The following is a 23,843-nucleotide window of genomic DNA, read 5'->3' as shown; positions in this document are numbered from 1 at the left end:
AAACACGACACCCTCATATCTCAGTTATATGAGCCAGTGACTTCCCTTTTATGATACAGCTTGAATTGAGTTTTTGTACTTATTACTGAAAGCATTCCAAATGTTTGTCTGGTCAACAACTGGTCAACATTTATCAAGTCCTGCAGAGTTCATCGAATGTGAGTCTTGAGAAAAGACCACAAATTGTACGTGTAATGGTCATTTGTGATTTACCAAATATTGTTTCAGTTGAATAAATGGGTGGAAAATACACGTGCATTGCATGCTCACGCATGTTCAGTTGTGTCTGACTCTTTGCAACCCCATGGACTATAGTCCACCAGGCTCCTCGTGCATGTAATTTTCCCGGCAAGAATGCTGGAGTGAATCACCATTTCATCCTTCAGGGGATCTTCCTGACCCAGGGATCAAACCTGTGTCTCCTGTCTCCTGCATTGGCAGGCGAATTCTTTACCACTGAGTCACTTGGGAGGCCCAGAAAACATATAGACAGGGATAAAAAAACATGTGTATCTGTGAATATAAATGGGAACTGGAGCAAAGTAAAAACCAGTTTAGGAATTAGAGACAAAAACAGGTTGAAGTAAAAGTTTTGTTGTTTTGTGTTTTTAAATATTGCAGAGATTTGGTTATATTTGTAAGTCAATTGTACTTCATTCATTTAAAGAAATGGAGACAAATAATTGAAGGTGCAAGATCTTGAAAGAAGTAGAAGAAATAGTCAAGAGCCCAAGTAGGACTATTGGCTTTGGAAAGGGGAAAGGGTGCTTCTGACATGGAGGGAAAGGAGGGATGGGTGAGGTTTTGATGTGAGGATAAGAGAAAAATAAGTTCACATTGATGCCCCTAAAATTTTTTAGGGAACTCTCATGAACCCATTTTGTCACCAAGTTTCCCAGTCAACTTTTCCTGGTTAATAGCAGACTTAGAGACTGAAATTGCAACTTTTGAATTGTACACATCATTTTCAAAGGACAAGGAGCTTTTTTCTGTTTCCAATATTTGATCCATAAGCTTTTTTTGCATTGCATTATGGATTCTTCACACTTTTGTAATGTAATTGACCAAAGTAACTGAGTACCATAGTAACTAACTGGGCAGTGTTTTGATGATAACTGTCATTGTGACCACATGGACTATATGGTTCATAGAATTCTCCAGGCCAGAATACTAGAGTGGGTAGCTGTTCCTGTCTCCAGGGGATCTTCCCAACCCAGGGATCGAACCCAGGTCTCCCACATTGGAGGTGGATTCTTTACTAGCTGAGCCAGCAGGGATGCCCAAGAATACTGGAGTGGGTAGCCTATTCCTCCTCCAGTGGAAATCTTTTCCACCCAGGAATTGAACCATGGTCTCCTGCATTGCAGATGGATTCTTTACCAACTGAGCTACTAGGGAAGCCCTCTAATAAAATGGAATTGAGCAAATATAAGGAGATTACTTCTGGTGGGATAAATTGGGAAATTGGGATTGATCTATGCACACTGCTTACTATATGTAAAATAGATAGCTAATGAGAACCTACTGTATAGCACAAGGAACTCAACCCAATACTCTGTAATGACCCATATGGGAATAGAATCTATAAAACAGTGAATATACATATATAGCCGATTCACTTTGATGTACACCTGGAACAAACACAGCATTGTAAATCAACTATACTCCAATAAAAATTAATTTAAAAGGAGAGATTACTTCTAATTTGTGCAATTAAATTTGTGAGAAGGATAAAGACTAATTCCCTTAGAAGTGTCTTTAAATATATAATTTATAAAATAACAGACTTTTAAAGACACTTTAAGGCTCTGCACAATTTCCTCTTGAGTACAAACTAGATGCAGCATAAATAAGGCTGACCTATTTAATTTACATGTATTAAACAGCAACTTCTATTCAAACAGCAACAGAAGTCTCAGCTCTATTACAACTAAGCTGCTGTGGATCTCTGCATGTCCGGTGGTATAGTTATATTTTAACCTTTCTCAAAAGGTTTTCTTTTTATTATCGTGAATCTTGCAAATCATATTATAACAAGCAGTTTTTTTCATACCTGTTATCTAAAATACATTTAACAATTAATTGAATGTCACATGGCAGATTTGCCCATGAGAGAGTTACTTTACATTCTGCTTAAACTTCACCACATCTTGTTTCCATTAAAAAATTTTTAAGAATTTGATTTTTAGAAGGCTCCTATAAAGAAAAAGGAAATTCTATCTTAATGGGAAGTTTCCAAGTTTTGACCCATCTTTGGGAGGAAAATGTTTTCTGTCAAGTGGGACTAAGTTTGGATCTGTTTCCCTACTTAGTTTCTGAGTCTCTAGGGCAAGTTTTATATCATCTCTGTCAAATGGGAATAATCATGCTGTCTCCCTCATAGGAACCTAAAATGCTAATGCCTGTAAAGCACATAAGACAAGTCTGACGTATAATGACTACATGGGAAATGCTGGCCATATGCCTGTTTCTAGGAAATAGCATGAGAGCACATAACAAAAGGGATGGGATAGAGAAAGAGAAGAAAGAACCATTATAACTGAAATTCATAACACTTCAACCACACATACACTAAGAACTGTGAACAGTAGTGCTATGTCTGAGGAGGCTGAACTGATGTGGGTAGGAAAAGTATGCTGCTGCTGCTGCTAAGTCGCTTCTGCTACTGCTACTACTAAGTCACTTCAGTCGTGCCCAATTCTGTGTGACCCCATAGATGGCCTCCCACCAGGCTCCCCCGTCCCTGGGATTCTCCAGGCAAGAACACTGGAGTGGGTTGCCATTTCCTTCTCCAGTGCATGAAAGTGAAAAGTGAAAGTGAAGTCACTCAGTCGTGTCCAACTCTTCACGACCCCATGGACTGCAGCCTACCAGGCTCCTCCGTCCATGGGATTTTCCAGGCAAGAGTACTGGAGTGGGGTGCCATCGCCTTCTCCTAGGAAAAGTATAAACTACTCATTTCTTCTTGGGTTTTTCTATTTCTGCTTATGCTTTAGTCCTGCCTATCCCCCACAAGCCGTGCGTAAATCTTGCCATAAGACAATAGCCATAGAGCTTGTATTAAATTTACACTCATTTTCCTTATAAAACAGAGTATGTTCTTTTATAGTTAATTTCTTTTCACTAAGGTCTTTCTCTCCCCATCCACCATCCATTCCTGACATCCGGGTCTTCTGAGCACTCTGTATGTGTCACTTTTTATAATTATTTCTATGATATATGTAACTTTTCTTTGCTCTGAAAGAAAAAAAGCTTAATTATTTAGGAAGAGAATCCACTTTTCCCTTGAAATCTACTGCATTTGTAGTTGTACACAATTTTGAGTCTTTAAGTGTGGCTCTGAAAACTATTTGCCTTCTGAGTTTTTCATTAGAGCTTAGGTGCTAGAATTTGACAGCAGTTCAGAATGCAAAATTTCTAACAGGCTGCTTCTGATGTTTATCAGAATATGCTGCCTTTATGCTCATGAAACAGGCGGTTGTGCCGTGACCTAGGCTGAATCTGGCCCGTGATACAGAAAACAAAACTCACCTGTGAAGGTGGGGCGTCTTGCAGTTTGTTCGCAGATCTGTCTGGTCGTGCTTTCATCTGTTCATAGCAGTTTTCATCCACCGGTTCTGGGGAGTTGAAAAGAGATTTACAATGGAAAAATTAAAAAATGCTGGCACAAATCATAATGCATGACCCAAACACCACTTTGCTATAAATGTGAAACCCTCGGGAGTCATTTGATTAGTCTATTTTTGTGGCAGTGCAAAGATAAGGAGGTACAAACTGCTCTCTGCAGGTCAGACTGTGGAGAAGCCTGTTGCCCAACAGTATTAACAATTAGACAAAATTGGATATTACTTGATCACTTGGATATTACTCTTCTTATACCATCACAGGACATGACAGTCTCTGCTCAAACTACCATTTATATGTTACGGGGATCCCATGAGTTAAAGGCTTGCCTGTGCCCTCCTATTTAAGTATGATTACAAACGGTGCAGGTGGCATAAAGTACGGAGCACATATATTGATGATCAAAATTTGGTAATTTTTTCCATAAGAAAAATATTTTACTCAGAGGCCTTTTTAACCCTATACTATTTTTGAAAAAATATATTTTAGATTATGTTTGTTATCCCACATATCAGTGACAGGACAGTTCATCCAGGCTGTTTTGAGGGGTATACAGTGGGGTATATAATGCTGATACTAAGTTGCTGGGGGGGTTTCGCCATGTCCACCAGCCAGCAGGCATGAACCTATTTCCTTCTGTGGGGGATGCTTACTGAGTCATCCATACCTTTCTTTCCCCAGATACTCTATTTAAAAGGGAGAGGAAGGAAAGCTAATGACTTGTAGGATGGAGAATAATGTTGCAGAAATGTTGATTGCACCAATTTGACCCCATAGATGAAAAGATGTGTTTATAATACAAGGTACTTTGTAATGCTCCAACCCTTTCTGAAAAGCAATGTAGAGAACTGGCCCATAATGTTTCTCAAAGATAAACCACGGGAAACATGAATTAGAATCACCCAGGAGGCTTGTTAAATAGGAGGTTCTAAGTCCTACTGTGGAATTACTAAGTCAGAACCTGTAAGAGAGGCACCTGTGCTCACTGCTCATGAAGACTGCAGATATGGTGGGCTTTGAGCTACCAGGATACAAAAGAAATTAAGTTCTCAAATAGTATAAGTGGGCACCACAATTCTGCAAAGGGAAACAGGAAGGAAAATTCTTTAATAGTCTATTCCTGTAAAATAGTTTTGATTCCTCAGAGAGCAGATGATTAAAGGATACTTTACAATGGTGGCGGGGGTTGGGGAGAGACAAAGATTATTTAAATTCTTGACTCCTATAAAATTCTCATGTGTTTAACTTTAGGAGATTTCATACTGTCTTGATATATAGAGGTTCAGATAAATTTAATTCATTACTGGGAATCTGTGTTTGAGACGCCAATCAACAGGAGTTAACCCCACCTACCCACCCTCCACCAATCATGAATTAAGTGCTTACAGGGCAAGGATAGAGATCATTGGTAGTCCTTGTCTGACAGCTTCTCTCATCAGAGGGCTGGGATCAGATCAGATCACAGCTGTTTGTTTTGAGACATTTAGGGGTTTTTTAGTTGTGGGGGAGTGGAACGTTTCAAGGAATAAAGGATGCTGGGAATTGAAGAGTACTTGTTACAAAAGAACAAAAAGTGTACAACCCATCACTCAGTGATGGTTTGGCTCTTCTCTTTCCCTGCTTGTCATCAGTGTAACCCTATATTCGCTACTTTAAAAGAACCAGTTAAAACAAAGGAAATCAGAGAATCTGTTTTTTGTTCCAAATTATTCACTGTAGATATGCTTTTGTATACAGAGCATAAAGCACTGTTCCCCTGGGCAATCTTCTGTTCTAGAAATAGCTTTATTTCATAGAAATCTGTGTGTGTCACAATTCATTGTAATTGAGTCTTCCGGTATTCTTACTACAAACTAGAGTGAAATAAAGAGAATATAGAAAAACAGGATGTTGATTCACTGTTGCAATACAACTTACAATATGCAGTTTTGAAAATACTTGATAAATGATATGCTAAATATACTCAAATGTATGGTTACCCTTGAAATATTTAAATATGATTGTGACAAAAAATAAGCTACCTCAAATTCTCTGTGGAATTATGTGGGGGTAATTGATTTATAGGTAAATTTAATTTTTGGAAAAATAAAACTTACCTAAGGCCACATTATCTACATTACCATAAATTGGTGAGTCTTCAAGATCATACTCATCTTCCCTATAAGAAGAAAATAATTTGCCTTGTTAGAATCTACATAGTTCATATCTAATTTCTCAACTATTTTCAGTACTGGGTAAATTATTGCACATTCTTATCCAGCCTTGACCACCCAAGGTAGATATGCAAGTAAGTCAGTAAATACAAGTGTGCATGCATGTGTGTGTCTGAATTTGAAAAGTGTATTCTGGATCTTCTTTTAGTGAATAATAGCAAATACTTATTTAACATTTACTGTGCGTCAGGAGTTACTTGAAGTGCATTATATATATTCATTCCTTTTATATTTCTCACAATAATTTAACCAGACAGTCACTATAGCATTCCCATCTTATAGATAAGGAACCTGAGACACAGATTGGTTATATAATATGCCAGGAACTGGCAGAGCTGGGATTAGAACCTAGATTATCTGTGCACTAAACAAAATCACTGCAGATGGTGACTGCAGCCATGAAATTAAAAGACGCTTACTCATTGGAAGGAAAGTTATGACCAACCTAGATAGCATATTCAAAAGCAGAGACATTACTTTGTCAACAGAGGTTCATCTAGTCAAGGCTATGGCTTTTCCAGTGGTCATGTATGGATGTCAGAGTTAGACTGTGAAGAAGGCTGAGTGCTGAAGAATTGATGCTTTTGAAGTGTGGTGTTGGAGAAGACTCTTTGGAGTCCCTTGGACTGCAAGGAGATCCAACCAGTCCATTCTAAAGGAGATCAGCCCTGGGTGTTCTTTGGAAGGAATGATGCTAAAGCTGAAACTCCAGTACTTTGGCCACCTCATGCGAAGAGTTGACTCATTGGAAAAAACCCTAATGCTGGGAGGGATTAGGGGCAGGAGGAGAAGGGGATGACAGAGGATGAGATGGCTCGATGGACATGAGTCTGAGTGAACTCAGGGAGTTGGTGATGGACAGGGAGGTCTGGCGTGCTGTGATTCATAGGGTCACAAAAAGTCAGACACGACTGAGCGACTGAACTGAACTGAACTAAACTGAAACTATACACTGTACTTCCTGTTTGCTTGCCAAGAATATCACTCTGACCCCTAACACTGTTTACTAAATATTGGCAGTGATTAAAAAATAAGAGGCCAGAGAAATATTGTAGACTCAGCTTGGCAGATGCAATAAAATGATTGATTATCTATTACATCCAAATACTGTGCTGTTTTACATACATTATATAAAAAACCCAGGGAAATTCTACAGAAATATTATTTCCCACTTTTCAGATAGATTAACGTATTTTCCCTAACCTTATGTGTAATATCAGCAATAAATAGCAAATGTCAAAGCTTTTCTTTATGCCAGTGCTCATTCAACCCTCAGGACAACTCTACGAGATTCATTTTTCAGAACTCCCCCTTCGTGCGCATAAGGAATGTCCAAGCTATAGAGGCAAATTGTCAAAAGACATATAGTAACTGACAGTGCTAGGATTGTGATTCAAGTCTGGCCCTAAAGCTCTAAACATTATTTGCTCTTGATGTTTGATTAAATTTCCTTATTGCTTCATCTAAATAATCCTATTAGGATTACAGTAGACTACTATTGTCACAGGCAGTGACGATAGTCCTGGTGACCAGCTTTCACAATAGCAGGCTGGCAACAGAAGAACATTTTAGGCAGTGAGTGGCATTTCATAAAATAGCAGCAACTGCTTTAACTTTGAGATTATGTATCACCAAGAGCTGGAGGGAATTGCATCAAAAGGAAAAACTCTTATCACAAGGCATGACACCTATGTTAGTCCCATGCTTCTGAAAGAAGACAGTATACTTAAATATCAAGAATGTATCCTTAAAAAAAGATCAAACGATACCTGTATGATATTATTTGAAAAGTCCAGTTGCTGGTATGTATTTGCCTTATTTGATAACAAAGAAACTCGTCCATACCCTTTCTGTCTGTTGGTAATTCACTACAGCTTAATATTGGGATACAAAGTTAAGTCCCTGCTAATGGTTTTTCTCTGGCTATGCAGAGAATAAAATAGCAAAAGGTGAGGAATTTTTAATAAGACAATCCATCCATTTTCCCAGCACACATGAATAGCAGATACAACCTGCAGATGATAAATCATGTCCAAAAAATGAACATTTCATTCCCTATGAAGAAAATAGGACATGATTTATAATGCAGTGGCCTGCATCTGCAGGCAGGTCTCAAATGATTAATCATCACAAATAATCTATTATAAAGAAGCAGTCTAACCAACAAATTAATAAGTATATTTTTACTTGGCAATGCCAAATAGCTCCAGCCTATTGCAAATATCTAATAAACTTCAAGCACAAATGTTTGGCAGTGTTTATGCTGAAGACATTACTAGTTAGAGTAAATTAATAAATATGCCCAGAGGCTAGTGCACCACTGAGTTTTGGGCCAGATCAGGTTCTCTATTGTTCTCAACATGTCTGAAATGATCCTCTAACCAATTAGCACATTTACTGACACTCCAACATTTAAAATAATATTGTGATTGTGCTGTTCAGTCACTGAGTCATGCCCAGCTCTTTGTAACCCCAGGAACTGCAGCACGCCAGGCTTTCCTCTCCTTCACCATCACCCGGAGTTTGCTCAAACTCATGTCCATTGAGTCAGTGATCAACCATCTCATCCAACCATCCAACCATCTCATCCTCTGCTGCCCTCTTCTTTTGCCTCCAGCCTACATCTTTATGGTTCAGATTTTCCACTTTCAATTTTAAATTTTCTCTAGTCTCTATTTTTAAAGTTCTTATTCATATTTTATCATTTTTATTGTGAAGTCCTTTTAAAGAAAATGCCTCATACTTTATTATTTCAGATTAAATAAGTGAGTTCAATTTTTTAAAAAATCATTACTTTTGCCTGGGTGACTTTAAACATAAATTCCTGAAGTTTAAATTTCCTGATTTAAAAAAACAGAAATATTAAATTATTCCCTATGTTGTTCTTTTCAGCTTCCAAATTCTAAGACATAAATGTGGGTTTCAACATCCAAATAAAAATGAAAAACAGTTCTGGAAAACTAAATAAAACTATTTTAAGGGTCTGGAAAGTTGAAAGATTGAGCAATGTCTGTCAGACATTGGTTTTGATCAACTTTGTTTAATAGATATTTGTTTGAAAGACTTCCCTGGTGGCTCAGATGGTAAAGCGTCTGCCTACAACGTGGGAGACCCAGGTTCAATCCCTGGGTCAGGAAGATCCCCTGGAAACGGAAATGGCAACCCACTCCAGTACTCTTGCCTGGAAAATCTCATGGATGGAGGTCTTGCTAGGCTACAGTCCATGGGGTCACAAAGAGTCAAACATGACTGAGTGACTTCACTTTCTCTGAGTAGGCAGATAAAAGTTTGGGCTTTGCGCAGTGTATAAGTGTTACTTAAAGCCATGAGAGAGGATGAAATTACTAATGACATGAGTGTAGATAGAGAAGAGGTTCACTAGATGAGCCCTGGGCACTCTGTCATCTATGGTTTAGGAGCCAGCAAAGGAGAAGGAGCTGCAGGTAATTGAGGAAGAAAGCTAAAATGGAGGTGGGCCTCAGAGCCTGGATAAGCAACTGTCTCAAAATTGGCACTAGTGGTAAACCCGCCTGTCAGTGCAGGAGACCTAAGAGACGCGGGTTCAATCCCTGGGTTGGGAAGATCCCCTAGAGGAGGGCATGGCAACTCACTCCAGTTTTCTTGCAGGAGAATCCCATGGACAGAGGAGCCTGGTGGGCTACCGTCCATAGAGTCACAAAGAATCAGCCATGACTGAAGCAACTCAGCACACACACAAGGAGAGAACGACAATGTGTCACGCTACAGATGGGCCACATGTGAGACTAAGATTTGCCCCACATATTTCACGGGTGACCCTGACAAGAGCTGAGTCAGTGGATTATTGAGGACAGAGAGTTGAATAGAGTAGGTTCAAGAAAGAAGAGGAAGAGAAGCCAGCAAATATGGACAGAATGTACATGGAACTTCCAAGTTTTCCTGTAAAGAGTACAGAACAATGAAGAGGTGACTACAGGCAATCTGGTATCAAGAGAGTCTGTCTTTTCTTAAAGATGTAAGATGTTACTGTCTGTTTATATACTGATGGGAATCAGACCAAAGAGAAAAAAAAAAAAAAAAATGATGCAAGAGAGAAAAGGGGAAGTTGCTGCAGCAATATGTTCCTGTGTATACGCTCAATAAATTTTTACTTTGATAGGGACTGTACCATGAGTATAGGTTTCCTGAACTTGGCATGAGCAAACATCAAAGATAGACACTTGATCCAGGAGAAAAACGTAAACCCTAGCGATTTTTGTATGGCTAGGTTTAGCTACGGAGAAGGCAACGGCACGCCACTCCAGTACTCTTGCCTGGAAAATCCCATGGGTGGAGGAGCCTGGTAGGCTGCAGTCCAGGGGGTCTCGAAGAGTTGGACACGATTGAACGACTTCACTTTCACTTTTCACTTTCATGCATTGGAGAAGGAAATGGCAACCCACTCCAGTGTTCTTGCCTGGAGAATACCTGCTGTCTATGGGGTCACACAGAGTCGGACACGACTGAAGTGACTTAGCAGCAGCAGCAGCAGCAGCAGGGTTAGCTAAGAACCAGTAGTGTTTCCTATGAGGAGATATGTTAATAGGATCTCAGAGATATGACATCTAATACTAAATTTTTATTTTGATCAGTGTTCAAGTGCTCTTCTAATAATACCCACTTTTTATTTTAAATAAACTCAAACACAGAAGCTTGTATTGCCAGTGCTTTGGAGCACTTAAAGGACACTTAAAAAGTGTTGTTTTTTTCTCAAAGTTTGAGAGAAGGGAGGCTGGAAAGTTCTGCTATTTTGAAGAACTGTAAAGAGATGGGAAAGAAACCTAGAGCAGTGACACAGAGCTAGGCGTGCCCCAAAGACAATCAAGAATAAGATTTTTGAAACCTGTTAGTACATTTTGCAGGATTCTCACAAAGATGTGGGCAAGGGATGGGACTTCTTGCATTCACACAGGGTTGGAGTTTGGATTATGGTTACTTGTACATTAAAACAAACAGAAGGCTGGAGAACATGGGTATGTTTTGGTTCCAAATGCAGCAGTGGTCACAGTGAGGGCCTCTTCTGTGTATCTACTTGGAAATCTGATGCCAGGGAAGGCTACCCAGGAGTTCCACTATCATTAGGATGTTCAACCCTGGGAACAGGTGGAGATGACGGCTGAGACTAAAGTCTGTTCCAGGGCACCAGGTCAGTATATTCAGCAAAGAGGGGAAGTGAAGTGGGGTCCTCAACCTGCAGAGCTCTAGAAATCCAAGAGATCATTTTAGGTAGAAGAATAACTGAGATGAGATATGTTTTGTGATAAAAGCACCTTTCAGAGCCATGCAGGAGGAGACCATGCAAAAGTTGCTGGAAATTTGTCCTAAGTCCTTGAGAGAGACTCTGAAAACTAAGGAGCTATAATAAGCTTAATGTAAATCTGAACTGCTTTCCTAAGTATCTGAACTGCTTTCTTTAATTAAGGGGTAAATATAATCCAAATGCGTGGGTATTTTCTTAGACCTTAATTTAGACCTATAGTCAGCTTTTTTTTTCTTTCTTACCAGCTACTGTCTGTAAGTGTAGTATTATGTTATGATTCAACTTCAGAAATGCTCATTTCCCCAAGATTACAAACCTAGTAATTGCAAGAGTTTGATTAAAATCCAGAACTGTTTGGATCTCAAACCCATGTTATTCTCACTGCATTATCCTCTTAACACAGATCATAAGACAAGAATCGTGCAGAATTACATTTAAAGGAAAAATAAAGTGCCCTGGGATATACATACCAGGAAGCAGGTATTTAACTTTCATTAGATGTAGACACTTTGCTGTCCTTTAAGTGATCATGTTCCTGACTTACTAATGCAAGAAGAGAAGATCAGAGAGGCAAATTTCTTTCCCCTCTAGCATAGCTTCCCACCTAAACCAGTTGCTGAGGAGCAGGGAGACAGGGCAGCAGGGAACCCAGGGTAGGGGGAGCTTGCCTCCCTTCTTCTGGCCTCAGACCATGTAAGGAACTGTGGAAACATCCACTATTATAGCCCTACCTAAGAAAGATACCTACCTAAGTCCTACCTAAGAAAAGTCAGTGCTACCTAGGAAAAGTCAGTCCTACCTAAGAGCCTCTTGATGAAAATCAAAGAGGAGAGTGAAAAAGTTGGCTTAAAACTCAACATTCAGAAAATTAAGATCATGGCATCCAGTCCCATCACCTCATGGCAAATAGATGGGGAAACAATGCGAACGTGACAGCCTTTATTTTGGGGGGCTCCAAAATCACTGCAGATGGTGACTGTAGCCATGAAATTAAGACACTTGCTCCTTGGAAGAAAAGTTATGACCAACCTAGACAGCATATTAAAAAGCAGAGACATTACTTTGTCAACAAAGGTCTGTCTAGTCAAAGCTATGGTTTTTTCAGTAGTCATGTATGGATGTGAGAGTTGGACTATAAAGACAGTCGAGCACCGAAGAATTGATGCTTTTGAACTGTGGTGTTGGAGAAGACTCTTGAGAGTCCCTTGGACTGCAAGGAGATCCAGCCAGTCCATCCTAAAGGAAGTCAGTCTTGCATATTCATTGGAAGGATTGATGCTGAAGCTGAAATGCCAATACTTCGGCCACCTGATTCGAAGAACTGACTCATTGGAGAAGACCCTGATTGATGCTGGGAAAGATTGAAGGTGGGAGGAGAAGGGACAGAGGATGAGATGATTGGATGGCATCACCAACTCGATGGACATAAGTCTGAACAAGCTCTGGGTGTTGGTGAGGAACAGGGAAGCCTGGCGTATTACAGTCCATGGGGTCACAAAGAGTTGGACATGACTGAGCAACTGAACTGAAAGAAAGGTAGCCCTTATTTCCACTTGCTGTTTTAATATTAATGTCTTAATGGCAGGAGATAGTTCATTTGTTTTTTTGTTTTTTCCCTGAAGCCTCCATGCTCTCCTATAAATGTGACTTTGGCTTCCAAACTACATAATCAGAGAAATAGACAAGCTGTGAAGTACATACATAAACTTGTGAATTAATAAGATAGCCTCTTTATAGATACAATCTGCATTGTATATTCAAATTCTGCCTAAATGGAGATTTATTACAGTTGATAACAGATTATTAAATCCTTGAGGGAAGGATCCTCATCTTTTCATCTTTATATCTCTATTGTCTAACAAATGCTTATTTGTTAAATGAATATTTATTGAAGGAATGAATGTTATAAAAGAACCAGCCTTTTTTTCTGAATTTTCTCTGCAGCCAAGAGCTTGCTTGTTTTGAGATGGGTATTTTACCAATTTTTCTTTCTGATTTCTTATCATCCTAATTCAAAAACCACCAGTCCTGTCTTTGGTAGAATGATTGTATCACATTACTTTCTATAACAATGCATCTTAATTACCTTTCAAGTGAAGAGTATAAAATCAATTGTCAGATTAAGTTCTGCATGGCTATGTAGGATTCTTTTTGTCACATTTTTTTGTTGTAACTGAATCAGCAAATCACTCTTGATATGAACCAATGACTTAAATTATCTCATGTTGTAAAATATGTTAAAAATAATCATAAAATATAGATTTTCTTTATTGTGTGGGTCTTCCTGTAGCCCAGATCTGAATCTTCCAGAGACATTTTCACACGGAGAAGAATTTTTTAAAGGACGTTTTAGAGGACAATAAAAAGCTTACATCCCACTGCTGGGCATACACACTGAGGAAACCAGAAGGGAAAGAGACACGTGTACCCCAATGTTCATCGCAGCACTGTTTATAATAGCCAGGACATGGAAGCAACCTAGATGTCCATCAGCAGATGAATGGATAAGAAAGCTATGGTACATATACACAATGGAGTATTACTCAGCCATTAAAAAGAATACATTTGAATCAGTTCTAATGAGGTGGATGAAACTGGAGCCTATTATACAGAATGAAGTAAGCCAGAAAGAAAAACACCAATACAGTATACTAACGCATATATATGGAATTTAGAAAGATGGTAACAATAACCCTGTATACGAGACAGCAAAAGAGACACTGATGTATAGAACAGTCTTATGGACTCTGTTGCAGAGGGAGAGGGTGGGAAGATTTGGTAGAATGGCATTGAAACATGTATAATATCATGTATGAAACGAGTTGCCAGTCCAGGTTCGATGCACGATACTGGATGCTTGGGGCTAGTGCACTGGGACGACCCAGAGGGATGGTATGGGGAGGGAGGAGGGAGGAGGGTTCAGGATGGGGAATACATGTATACCTCTGGCGGATTCATTTTGATATTTGGCAAAACTAATACAATTTGTAAAGTTTAAAAATAAAATAAAATTTTAAAAAAAAAAAAAATAAAGGTAGTTACTACTAAAAAAATAAAAATAAAAAGCTTACAGTGTTACCCTATACCAATGAGAAAGCTCTATGTTTTTCAAAGGCATTTTCAACCTTTCAGTTTGCCATTTCAAAAAGGTCTTAAAGAATCTTCTAGAAAACTTTCTATATTTAGATTTTCTTTTCCCCCAAAAGAGAAGTTTCCAATTTAACGACACACTTGGGTCAGAATATACTAAGAAAATGAAACTTCTTTCCTGTGACATCATAAACCTTCTCTTAAAAACGTATTATACAAATTTATCTGCAACTTGCTTAATAAATATAAGAGATTAAGTTATGTTACATCCGTAACTGCATATTATTTAGAGTTATTTGTTGGCAATACCCTTAAAATGGCACAGCATTCTTGTGTATGTGCATACATATCTTAAATTGTATTAGGTATTGTCAGATTTCCTTCCACCTTGAATTCTTAAGAGCCACACAATTCTATATTTAATTATACTACATTCTTACAGTCTGAACTGAATCATAATCTAGGATATCTTCTTCCAAAGTTAACGAGGATTCTGCAGATACCAGATTAGTTTCATTTTGTCCTTCATCCAGCTCTCTCATTGACTCAGGGAGAGTAAATAACTAGGGTAGATAATGTTATAACTATTAATCTTCAGATGGAAGTAAAAGTAATTAAAACTCATTTTTTATTTTAACCCAAGTGAAACATTCCTAAGTCAAACCTATAAAGCAATATAACACTAGTTACTTTCCACATTATTTGGGAATCATAATCCATGATTTATTTTCTACGTACCTGGGAAAGTAGTCGTCGGAGTATGTGCATATTTTTTCTGAAAGATATTCAAAATAGACAAATTAAGAGAAAATTTGACATGTGTTAAACATTTTAGAGCATGTTCTGAGAGGAGCTTAGTCTCAATGTCAGTTAACATCTTTAATCAAGCCACTTAACTATCACTTAGGGGTAAAGATATTCTCTGATTTGGGCCAATCACGTTCTGTCTTGGTAATCTGGAATGCAGACATAGTACAGCTTGGAGATGACGCAGAGCTCGAGTGAGTGGCCACTTTACGCAGGGGAAACACCAAGCTGAGACCAGGGGAGCCCTGTGCCTGCCTTTTCTGTGGTTCCAGTCTGTTGTGGGGCACAGCTGTACTTTTCTGCCTTCAGGTTCCACAAAACACCTCTGCTTCTTACTGACAAATTGTCCTCTTTGCCCTTGCAGATTTGAATAGGCTTTTCTTCCTATCAAAAAACAAACAAACAAAAAAGTCCCTAGAAGACACTTCTATGTACTTATCTAATTTTGGAGTGCTCGTTAATTTTTCTTGGTGTGTGACAATCACATAAAAATTATCTGACCATCAATAAAATTTCTTTGAACTGGATAGATATATATATTGTGATATTTATTATATTTTGATTGCATGTTATTAACCTGGCATTAAATAAAAATCTTGCAAAGGCTATCACACGAAAGTGAAGCCCAGTATTATCTATCTGACAGTGACTCAGAGACAACTGTGTGTTGGTAATAAACTAACAAATATTTCCAAATAATTGAACAAGTCACCAAACAACTACCAAAATTATTTTTAGATTTGTGTATGACAAAGTTATTATCCAGAGAAGTCACTAAATGTTAGAGAAATATTATTCAATAATGTTTCAAATTATTAAAATCACCATATTGGAGGGTAAAATAGACATGCCACATGTCAATATATTTGGAAGAATTCTGTTAACGACCAAATGTGGGAATTTTTTGCAAATCACAAACATCAAGCAGCTATGGGACCAGAAGTGGTGAATGTAACCTAGTTGGGATCTGTCACAAATATGCGTCTTTAGCCCACAGTAAATGTTTTACCATGGACTGCATCTGAAAGATGTAGCTGTTTTCAACTACCTTCAGATTAGTCTTGTGAATATGAATGTAACACGGATGCTGGGAGAAGCCTAGAGGAGTCTACTGCTGCACAGTACCCACAAGTTAATGGAAGCCCAACAAAATGAGAAAGCTTGAGAAAATGTAAATAAGTTCAATAAGCATAGGAATAAAAATTAGTTAATATAGACTAGAAAATTTTTAACTGGAAGATATAAAGTATGTATTGATTTCTTTTTATATGAAGTACATGTTTACACTCAGGTCATTATTATTCAAATTTGTCTGAAATTGAAGTGCATACACAAGACTTTAGTCAAACTGTAGCTTGATGTATTCAGGGTTAGGAATCAGAACTGGATTTGGGTACCAGCTCTTCAATGTATTTCATTGCAGATGAACAAGCAAATCATTGTAGAACTCATTCTTGGTCCATCAGTAGGGTTAATAATGCCTCTATCATGGAGTAGATGTGGGAGATAAATGAAGTAATTTATATAAAAACATTTTAGAAAATGACAAAGTTGGCTATCAATATTATACATTCTAAGTCCACATCCTGTAACAAGCCACATTTAATTGTGCTAACTTGAATTTGGGAAGTTTTCTGATTAAATGGATTAGCTGAAAAGTAGCTGATAGAATATAATTTGAATGCTATTTTGAAGACTTATAAATAAATCTTGATTTGAGATGAAATCTTCTTTGGGGAAGAAGATTGTCATCAACTGAGTAGTAAATTCAAGGAAAAGATGAAAACTAAACAAAAATAGTGATGGTACAAGAAAAAGAAATAGGTGCGGAGTAAAAATGTTTCTCCGAACTGACTAATACTTCTTAAAGATGATGTGGGTTTTCCAACTGGAGGTGCTTAGAGTATAAATGATGGTGCCTGGAACATACACTGCTGTAATATGTAAGAAGGATAGCTCTCTAGAAGGAAAATGTAGTTCAGTGTATTGGCAGCAGAGAAAAGCAAAACAAAGATTTAGACCAAAAAGTTTTGTGTGAAAAAGGAAAGAGAAAGGGAACTAAAATAATGTGAAGAAGAAAATCAATAATGGGTAAAGGACTTTGCACATCAGAACGAATCATACTGAAGAAGCACCCTAAAAGGAAACATTAAAGGTTCAAGGTCACCGTATCACACTACTCTTAAAATTTAAATGTATAATCTGAAGCGAGACCATCAGTACTTATGTCCTTTTAGCCTTACAATGCTTATCATAAGAAGTGTGATAGAATATGATCTCTTTAAACAGGGGTACTACAATCAAAGGTTTAGAGGTTACAGCAAAGGAAAAAGATCTGTAAGTTCAGACTCCTGAAAAGAGCTTGCCCTGTCCTGAGTGCTTATAGGTTTATTTAAAAATAAATGACATGATTTAAAAGCTACTTAAACATTTCAGTTATATTTAATAAAACACAGTTTTTATTTTATTATAAAGCAGGTATGTTTGCAACACTCGGTTTGAGAAAAGCTGGGTGAGTTTTCATAATCCTCTCCTGTGATTCAGATATAAACGCTGTGGTCAGGTTCATGGTTGAAAGGGTGTGAGCTGACATTTGCTTTTGTTTTCCCTTTATGGTGTTCACCCTTCCATGTGCAATACAGAACAAGAAGAAACAAGAGTACGTGGCTTAAACCCCATAATACAAATTTTATGATACATCTTTTGTTGTGAAATATGTGCCATAATTTTCTAGCAAATAGGAGATACACTGATAGGACTTTGATGTATGAGCAAACCATACAGTTGTTTATCCTTCTCAAAACAGAGAAGAAAGGTTAAAGAATATTTTTTAGGCTTAAAGGAAGAAAAAGTGGATGCATTCCTATTAGAAAGAGAAATAAATATGATCCTCCTAAAGAACATATTTGGACAAAGAATCACATAAAAATGAAAGATTTTCTTGGGGGGAAGGGAGAACTCCATTTCAAAGTTTCTACGGAGCCCTGCCTGCTACAGAAACATCAAGGAGAGACTTATCTTGTCTGTCTGATTGAATGTGTAGATACTGCATTGTTGCTGGAATAGAGATTTTCTTTTGCAAGCTATTTAATACAACCAGAAAAACTTATTCACTAACAGTTCACCGAGGTGGAGTCATATCTTGTAAGTTTCTTAGCTGCAAAGAATAGCACAAAGATGTAGAAATAAAAGTTACATGAAGCCAGATGTAGGAGCATTGTGTACACAGACCAAGGGACAGAAAAGCTGGCTAAATAGGACAGAATCTCTGGTAGTCTGTCTGTCCAGGAGAAACAAGTCAGGGAGAGTCCTCAGGTTGACTGCCAAGGAATCAAACAGTTTGCAGGACTAATCCCAAATCCCCTTGGAATCTCTGGATAAGAAAGAAAGATAGTGTTCTTTGCTCATGTGAAGTAGAAAGGATGGTGATCATTTGTAATACCGCAGTGGTTGGGAATGGGCTACAGAGAGAAAAGGGGGAGATGGGATAAGAACATCCACAAACACTGTTCCAAGGTTAATCTTAGGTCTGCACACCGGTGAAGTGCAAGACCCGAGGTAATGTGCTCCTCCTGAAGAGTGAGGATCGAGTAAAGTCAAAACAAAAAAAGTCTTTTGTTTTTCCTGGATCCATGAGCTCAAGGGTGAGCCCATCCATGACTCAACCCCTGCCCAACCCCTGGTGGAAGAGGGTGGTACCATAATTTCTAACAGATTGCAGGTCTAAGGGATTGTGGAGTGGGTGTGGGAGAAAGAGGGTATCTAAGAATGGGAAGGTGCACATAATGGTGTGAGGTAACACCCATGTGTGAAGTTGACCCTGTGCTGAAACTTGGGACTCCCTTCTGAAAACCTCATCCTGCCTGGAGTAGTCAGACAGTCTGGACCTGGCTCAGACCTCGGGAGGGTGTAGAGTCCTGGGCTGGAAGCGATGGGGCACTGCTGTGTTGAGGAGCCTGAGCATCAGGGCCCTGTGGCCGGAGTGGGATACTCTGGCGTGGCTCCACTCCCCTCTCTCTAGGTGTCTGTTTCTCCCCATCCCTGGGGTCTCTCTTTCTCACCATCCTTAGAAAGGGAGACAAAGGGTCTGCAGCAGGGCAGCACACTGGGCTCATACATCTGCAAGCATAAAATCACCATGAAGGAATCGGTGTGGATACAGAAAAAGGACACATTCCAGAAGTCTTTAGCTCTTTACTGCTCAAATAAATTAATTTGAGCCGGGTTGATATTTAGAAGGAATTCTAAGAAGCCTACAGAAAATTCTCTAAAATGAACCTGTATGTGATTTGAACAAGCTATTATCACTAAAACCCAGGTTATTGTACAGACATGTTAAATAAGAGACAGGGCAGGAATTGGGATGAAAGCTGGAGAGTTTGGGGACGGTAGGAGGGGTGACGAAGCCAGAGGGATGGATAAAGGAGATGTGGTACACATATACAATGGAATATTAGTCATAAAAAGGAAAGAAATTAAGTCATTGGTAGAGATGTAGATGGATCTAATCTGTCATACAGAATGAAGTAAGTCAGAAAGAGAAAAATATCATATTAACATGTAATGTGACAACTACAAAAATGGTACAGAAGAACCTATTTGTAGGGCAGGAATAAATAACGCAGATAGAACGGATTTGTGGGTACAGGAGGGGAAGGAGAGGGTAGGAAGTACTGACAGAGTAGCATCGACATATCTACATTACCATGTATAAAACAAGTAGCCAGTGGGAAGCTGCTTGTAGCACAGGGAGCTCAGCTCAACTCTCTGTGTTAAACCAGAGGGATGGGAGGTCCAAGAGGGAGGGGATATATGTACACAGAAAAATGATTCTCACTCAGCTGGTAAAGAATCTGCCTGCAATGAGGGAGACCTGGCTTTGATCCCTGGGTTGGGAAGATCCCCTGGAGGAGGGCATGGCCACCCACTCCAGTATTCTTGTCTGGGGAATCCCTATGGACAGAGGAGCCTGGCAGGCTACAGTCCATGAGGTTGCAAAGAGTTGGACATGATTGAGCGACTAAGCACAGCACAACACATAGCCGATTCACTCCATTGCACAGCAGAAACCAATATAACATTGTAAAGCAACTATACCCAAATGAAACAAGGGGTAACATGAAGCCATAGTAAGACTTTAGCAAACATTTGTGGAAGGAAGGACCAGAGCCACAGAACAGTGGCGTGGGCTGTGCCTTGTGCAGGACCCACCTACTAAATCCCCAGGACTGTGCTAAGGTGACTACATACTTCTCACAGAACCCCACGGTCTAGATAGTATTTCCGACACTTTGGAGATAAAAAATCTGAAACTCAGAAGTTACATTACTCCAACAAGATCTCTCAGGTAAACAGCAGAGTTCTAATACAGGTCACCTTGATTTCAAAAGTCATGATTTTAAAAACAATTGAGGGAACCAAAGGCAGAGGAACCAGAAATCAAATTGCCAACATCTGATGGATCATCAAAAAAGCAAGAGAGTTCCAGAAAAACATCTATTTATGCTTTATTGACTATGCCAAAGCCTTTGACTGTGTGGATACAGCAGAAAATTCTGAAAGAGATGGGAATACCAGACCACCCGACCTGCTTATTGAGAAACCTATATGCAGGTCAGGAAGCAACAGTTAGAACTGGATATGGAACAACAGACTGGTTCCAAATAGGAAAAAAAGTATGTCAAGGCTGTATACTGTCACCCTGCTTATTTAACTTCTATGTAAAGTACATCATGAGAAACGCTGGGCTGGAAGAATCACAAGGTGGAATCAGGATTGCCAGGAGAAATACCAATAACCTCAGATATGCAGATGACACCACCCTTACGGCAGAAAGTGAAGAGGAACTAAAAAGCATCTTGATGAAAGTGAAAGAGGAGAGTGAAAAAGCTGGCTTAAAGCTCAATGTTCAGAAAACGAAGATCATGGCATCTGGTCCCATCACTTCATGGGAAATAGATGGGGAACAGTGGAAACAGTGTCAGGCTTTATTTTGGGGGGCTCCAAAATCACTGCAGATGGTGACTGCAGCCATGCAATTAAAAGACACTTACTCCTTGGAAGGAAAGTTATGACCAACCTAGATAGCATATTCAAAAGCAGAGATGTTACTTTGCCAACAAAGGTCCGTCTAGTCAAGGCTATGGTTTTTCCAGTAGTCATGGATGGATGTGAGAGTTGGACTGTGAAGAAAGCTGAGGGCCAAAAAATTGATGCTTTTGAACTGTGGTGTTGGAGAACTCTTGAGAGTCCCTTGGACTGCAAGGAAATCCAACCAGTCCTTCTAAAGGAGATCAGTCCTGGATGTTCTCTGGAAGGAATGATGGTAAAGCTGAAACTCCAGTACTTTGGCCACCTCATGCGAAGAGTTGACTCATTGGAAAAGACTCTGATGCTGGGAGGGATTGGGGGCAGGAGGAAAAGGGGACAACAGAGGATGAGATGGCTGGGTGGCATCACCGACTGATGGACGTGAGTTTGAGTGAACTCTGGGAGTTGATGATGGACAGGGAGGCCTGGCATGCTGCGATTCATGGGGTCGCAAAGAGTCAGACATGACTGAGCGACTGAACTGAACTGAACGTAATTTACAATTGTCTGGTTTTTTTAAGTGTTCTTTCCCACTCTGCTGATTTTAGGCATGAGTCATTTATAGCATGCCTGATGTGGTAAGGGATTGTGCAATTATAAGGGGAAAAAATGTCTGTCTTTTAAAAAACCTGCTTTTTTTTTTTTTAAGTTTAGGCAACATGTCTTTTAACCATGGCCAACTAATCATCATAAACAACTCCCGATAAAAGTTTGTATGGTGGGAAAATGGTATGAATATGCATTAATAAATTCCAACGCGTAATCAAAAATGAGAACTGGAAAACCTATTCACATTGTGTTGTAACAGACAAGCACAGCCAAATACTTTTGGGGCAGCAGTAACAGTTCAGTAAAATTAGACCAGTCCTGATCTTATCGTGTTAATGAAAATTGATTCTACACACTCATATTCACCACAATTCAATGCAGTCATAGGGCTGAAATAAGAGACTACATGGTTGAAAGTGGGCTTCCCAGGTAGCTCTAGAGGTAGAGAACCTGCCTGCCAATGCAAGAGACTCCCTGGAAACTGACCTTGGTTCCAAATTAGCTTCATGTACTTTTTTTTGAACACATGAGTCTAACTCGATTTTGTTAACTTTGTTTTATTTATTTTCATCTGTTTAAAGAAACTGTATTTACATTTTCTGTTTATCACTTAAATGTCCCACTTCCAAGAGTTTTTTGGTTCTAGAATATTAAGAGCACTTAGAAATAGTTGAACTTTCATTCCTCCATCCACCCATCTTTGTATTCAACATACATACCTACGTTGAGTGCCTAGTGTGTGCAAATACTGTGCCACTTACTGGGCATCACCCTAATTCAATCATGGCACAAGAGGGTGAAAGCCACATGGTTAAAACTTCTGCCCCGTTTATTGAAAAGAGAAGCTGTCAGTGGCTGACCCTGGGACTGTTTGATCACAAGCCTGTGGTTCAATCTATCACTTTTCCATTCCCTTCTGATCCTCCAGCCAAGCCTGCTGCACTTTAGAGGCCCTGAATAATCCTGAGAAGCCTGAGTAGACTTGAGTGGAACCTTAAAGAGCTAAAATTGGGACTCTGTCTACATTTCTAACATGAATACATGCTTAAGCAAACCCTCAGGGTGAAAAAAATGTATCAAATAGATTTTCTATAGATAAAAACATATTATGAATAACATTCTATAAAGTTATCTTATTCTACAGATTTTCCAGTGACTCCATCTTCATTTAAGCAGGTATCATATGGCTATTTCTCAATGTCTTACCTTGTCGCTGCTTTTCTACACAGTGAAAAATGTTGAAGATCAGCGATATAGTCAGAGCTAAGCCCAAGAAGGCTAGAATTGCCCAGATGGAAAAGTGGCATTCAGCATTTCCTGCAAACAAAAGCAAACACATGCTTAGTAATATTAGCTTACTCATTTTTTTGGAACTGGGAATTCTCAAAATCAAAACCACTGTATTTTTTCAGAACGAAGGACAAACCCGTCAAGAAATAAGCTAGCATTTGTTAGTCTAGCTACTAAAGATTCGGTTCTAAATCAAGAACTTCAAATTATGCAGAATCATAATTTGCCGGGGACCAGCCCCGGCTGATCCAGGGTATTTGAAACGGGGACGGCGTCGGCGACGATCGGGATACAATAGCTTCAATTAGATGTTAATTAGAGATGTAAAGAGTAATAGAATAAGGATAGCCCAGTAGGAAAATTCAGTGAAGAAAAGAGGCTGAATAAAATTCCAAAGCAGGGAATTAACGTCACCTATGAAGGCCTCAGGCATCCTCCCGTTCTCCTGAAGGAGAGGAGACACTAAGGCCTCCCCGGTCGGATCTTAGAAGCCCAGGCAAAATTAGTAAGCATGGCGGGTTCCACGCTCCAGATGGAGACTCAGACAGAATTTGAGAGAGAGAGTGACATGGGGAGACCAAGTTTCAATGAACAAGGCCCACACTTTATTTTCCAAAGTAGTTTTTATACCTTACGTTATGCATAGAGGATAATGGGGGAAGGGGTGGAGTCATGGAAGGACAGCAGTTCCTGGTCCTAATCGAAGCCAGGCTTTCAAACTTATCATATGCAAAAGTTCAGGTGAATTACATCATCTTGTGGCCAGGAGGCCTGTTAACATTTTAAGAAACTTATCTTTCTCTAAAGGTGATTATTCCAAAGTCAGGCACCAGCCTCCAAAAAAGCATTGGACAAAGCTGCATTCCTATAGGGCAAAGGTGAGGTGGGCTCAATCAAGAAAA

The 23,843-nt window shown here is 39.1% G+C and overlaps 1 protein-coding gene across 1 annotated transcript in view; it reads right to left on the bottom strand.

The window, feature by feature from the left end:
• TRAT1 (T cell receptor associated transmembrane adaptor 1) overlaps positions 1-23,843 on the bottom strand; it is a 47,995-nt gene that overhangs the window by 5,443 nt on the left and 18,709 nt on the right. The window contains exons 2-5 of the mRNA XM_070368897.1: positions 22,858-22,968; positions 14,944-14,980; positions 5,721-5,782; positions 3,532-3,617 (exon numbers count right to left, since the gene is read on the bottom strand). Coding sequence (XP_070224998.1) covers positions 3,532-3,617; positions 5,721-5,782; positions 14,944-14,980; positions 22,858-22,968 — 296 coding nt within the window. The remainder of the gene's footprint in view (positions 1-3,531; positions 3,618-5,720; positions 5,783-14,943; positions 14,981-22,857; positions 22,969-23,843) is intronic.

Source organism: Bos mutus, chromosome 1 (assembly GCF_027580195.1).
Source record: "Bos mutus isolate GX-2022 chromosome 1, NWIPB_WYAK_1.1, whole genome shotgun sequence".
Lineage (NCBI taxonomy): Eukaryota > Metazoa > Chordata > Mammalia > Artiodactyla > Bovidae > Bos > Bos mutus.
Note: the sequence above shows the minus strand (reverse complement) of the source record. Positions and strands in the feature narration are given on the sequence as shown.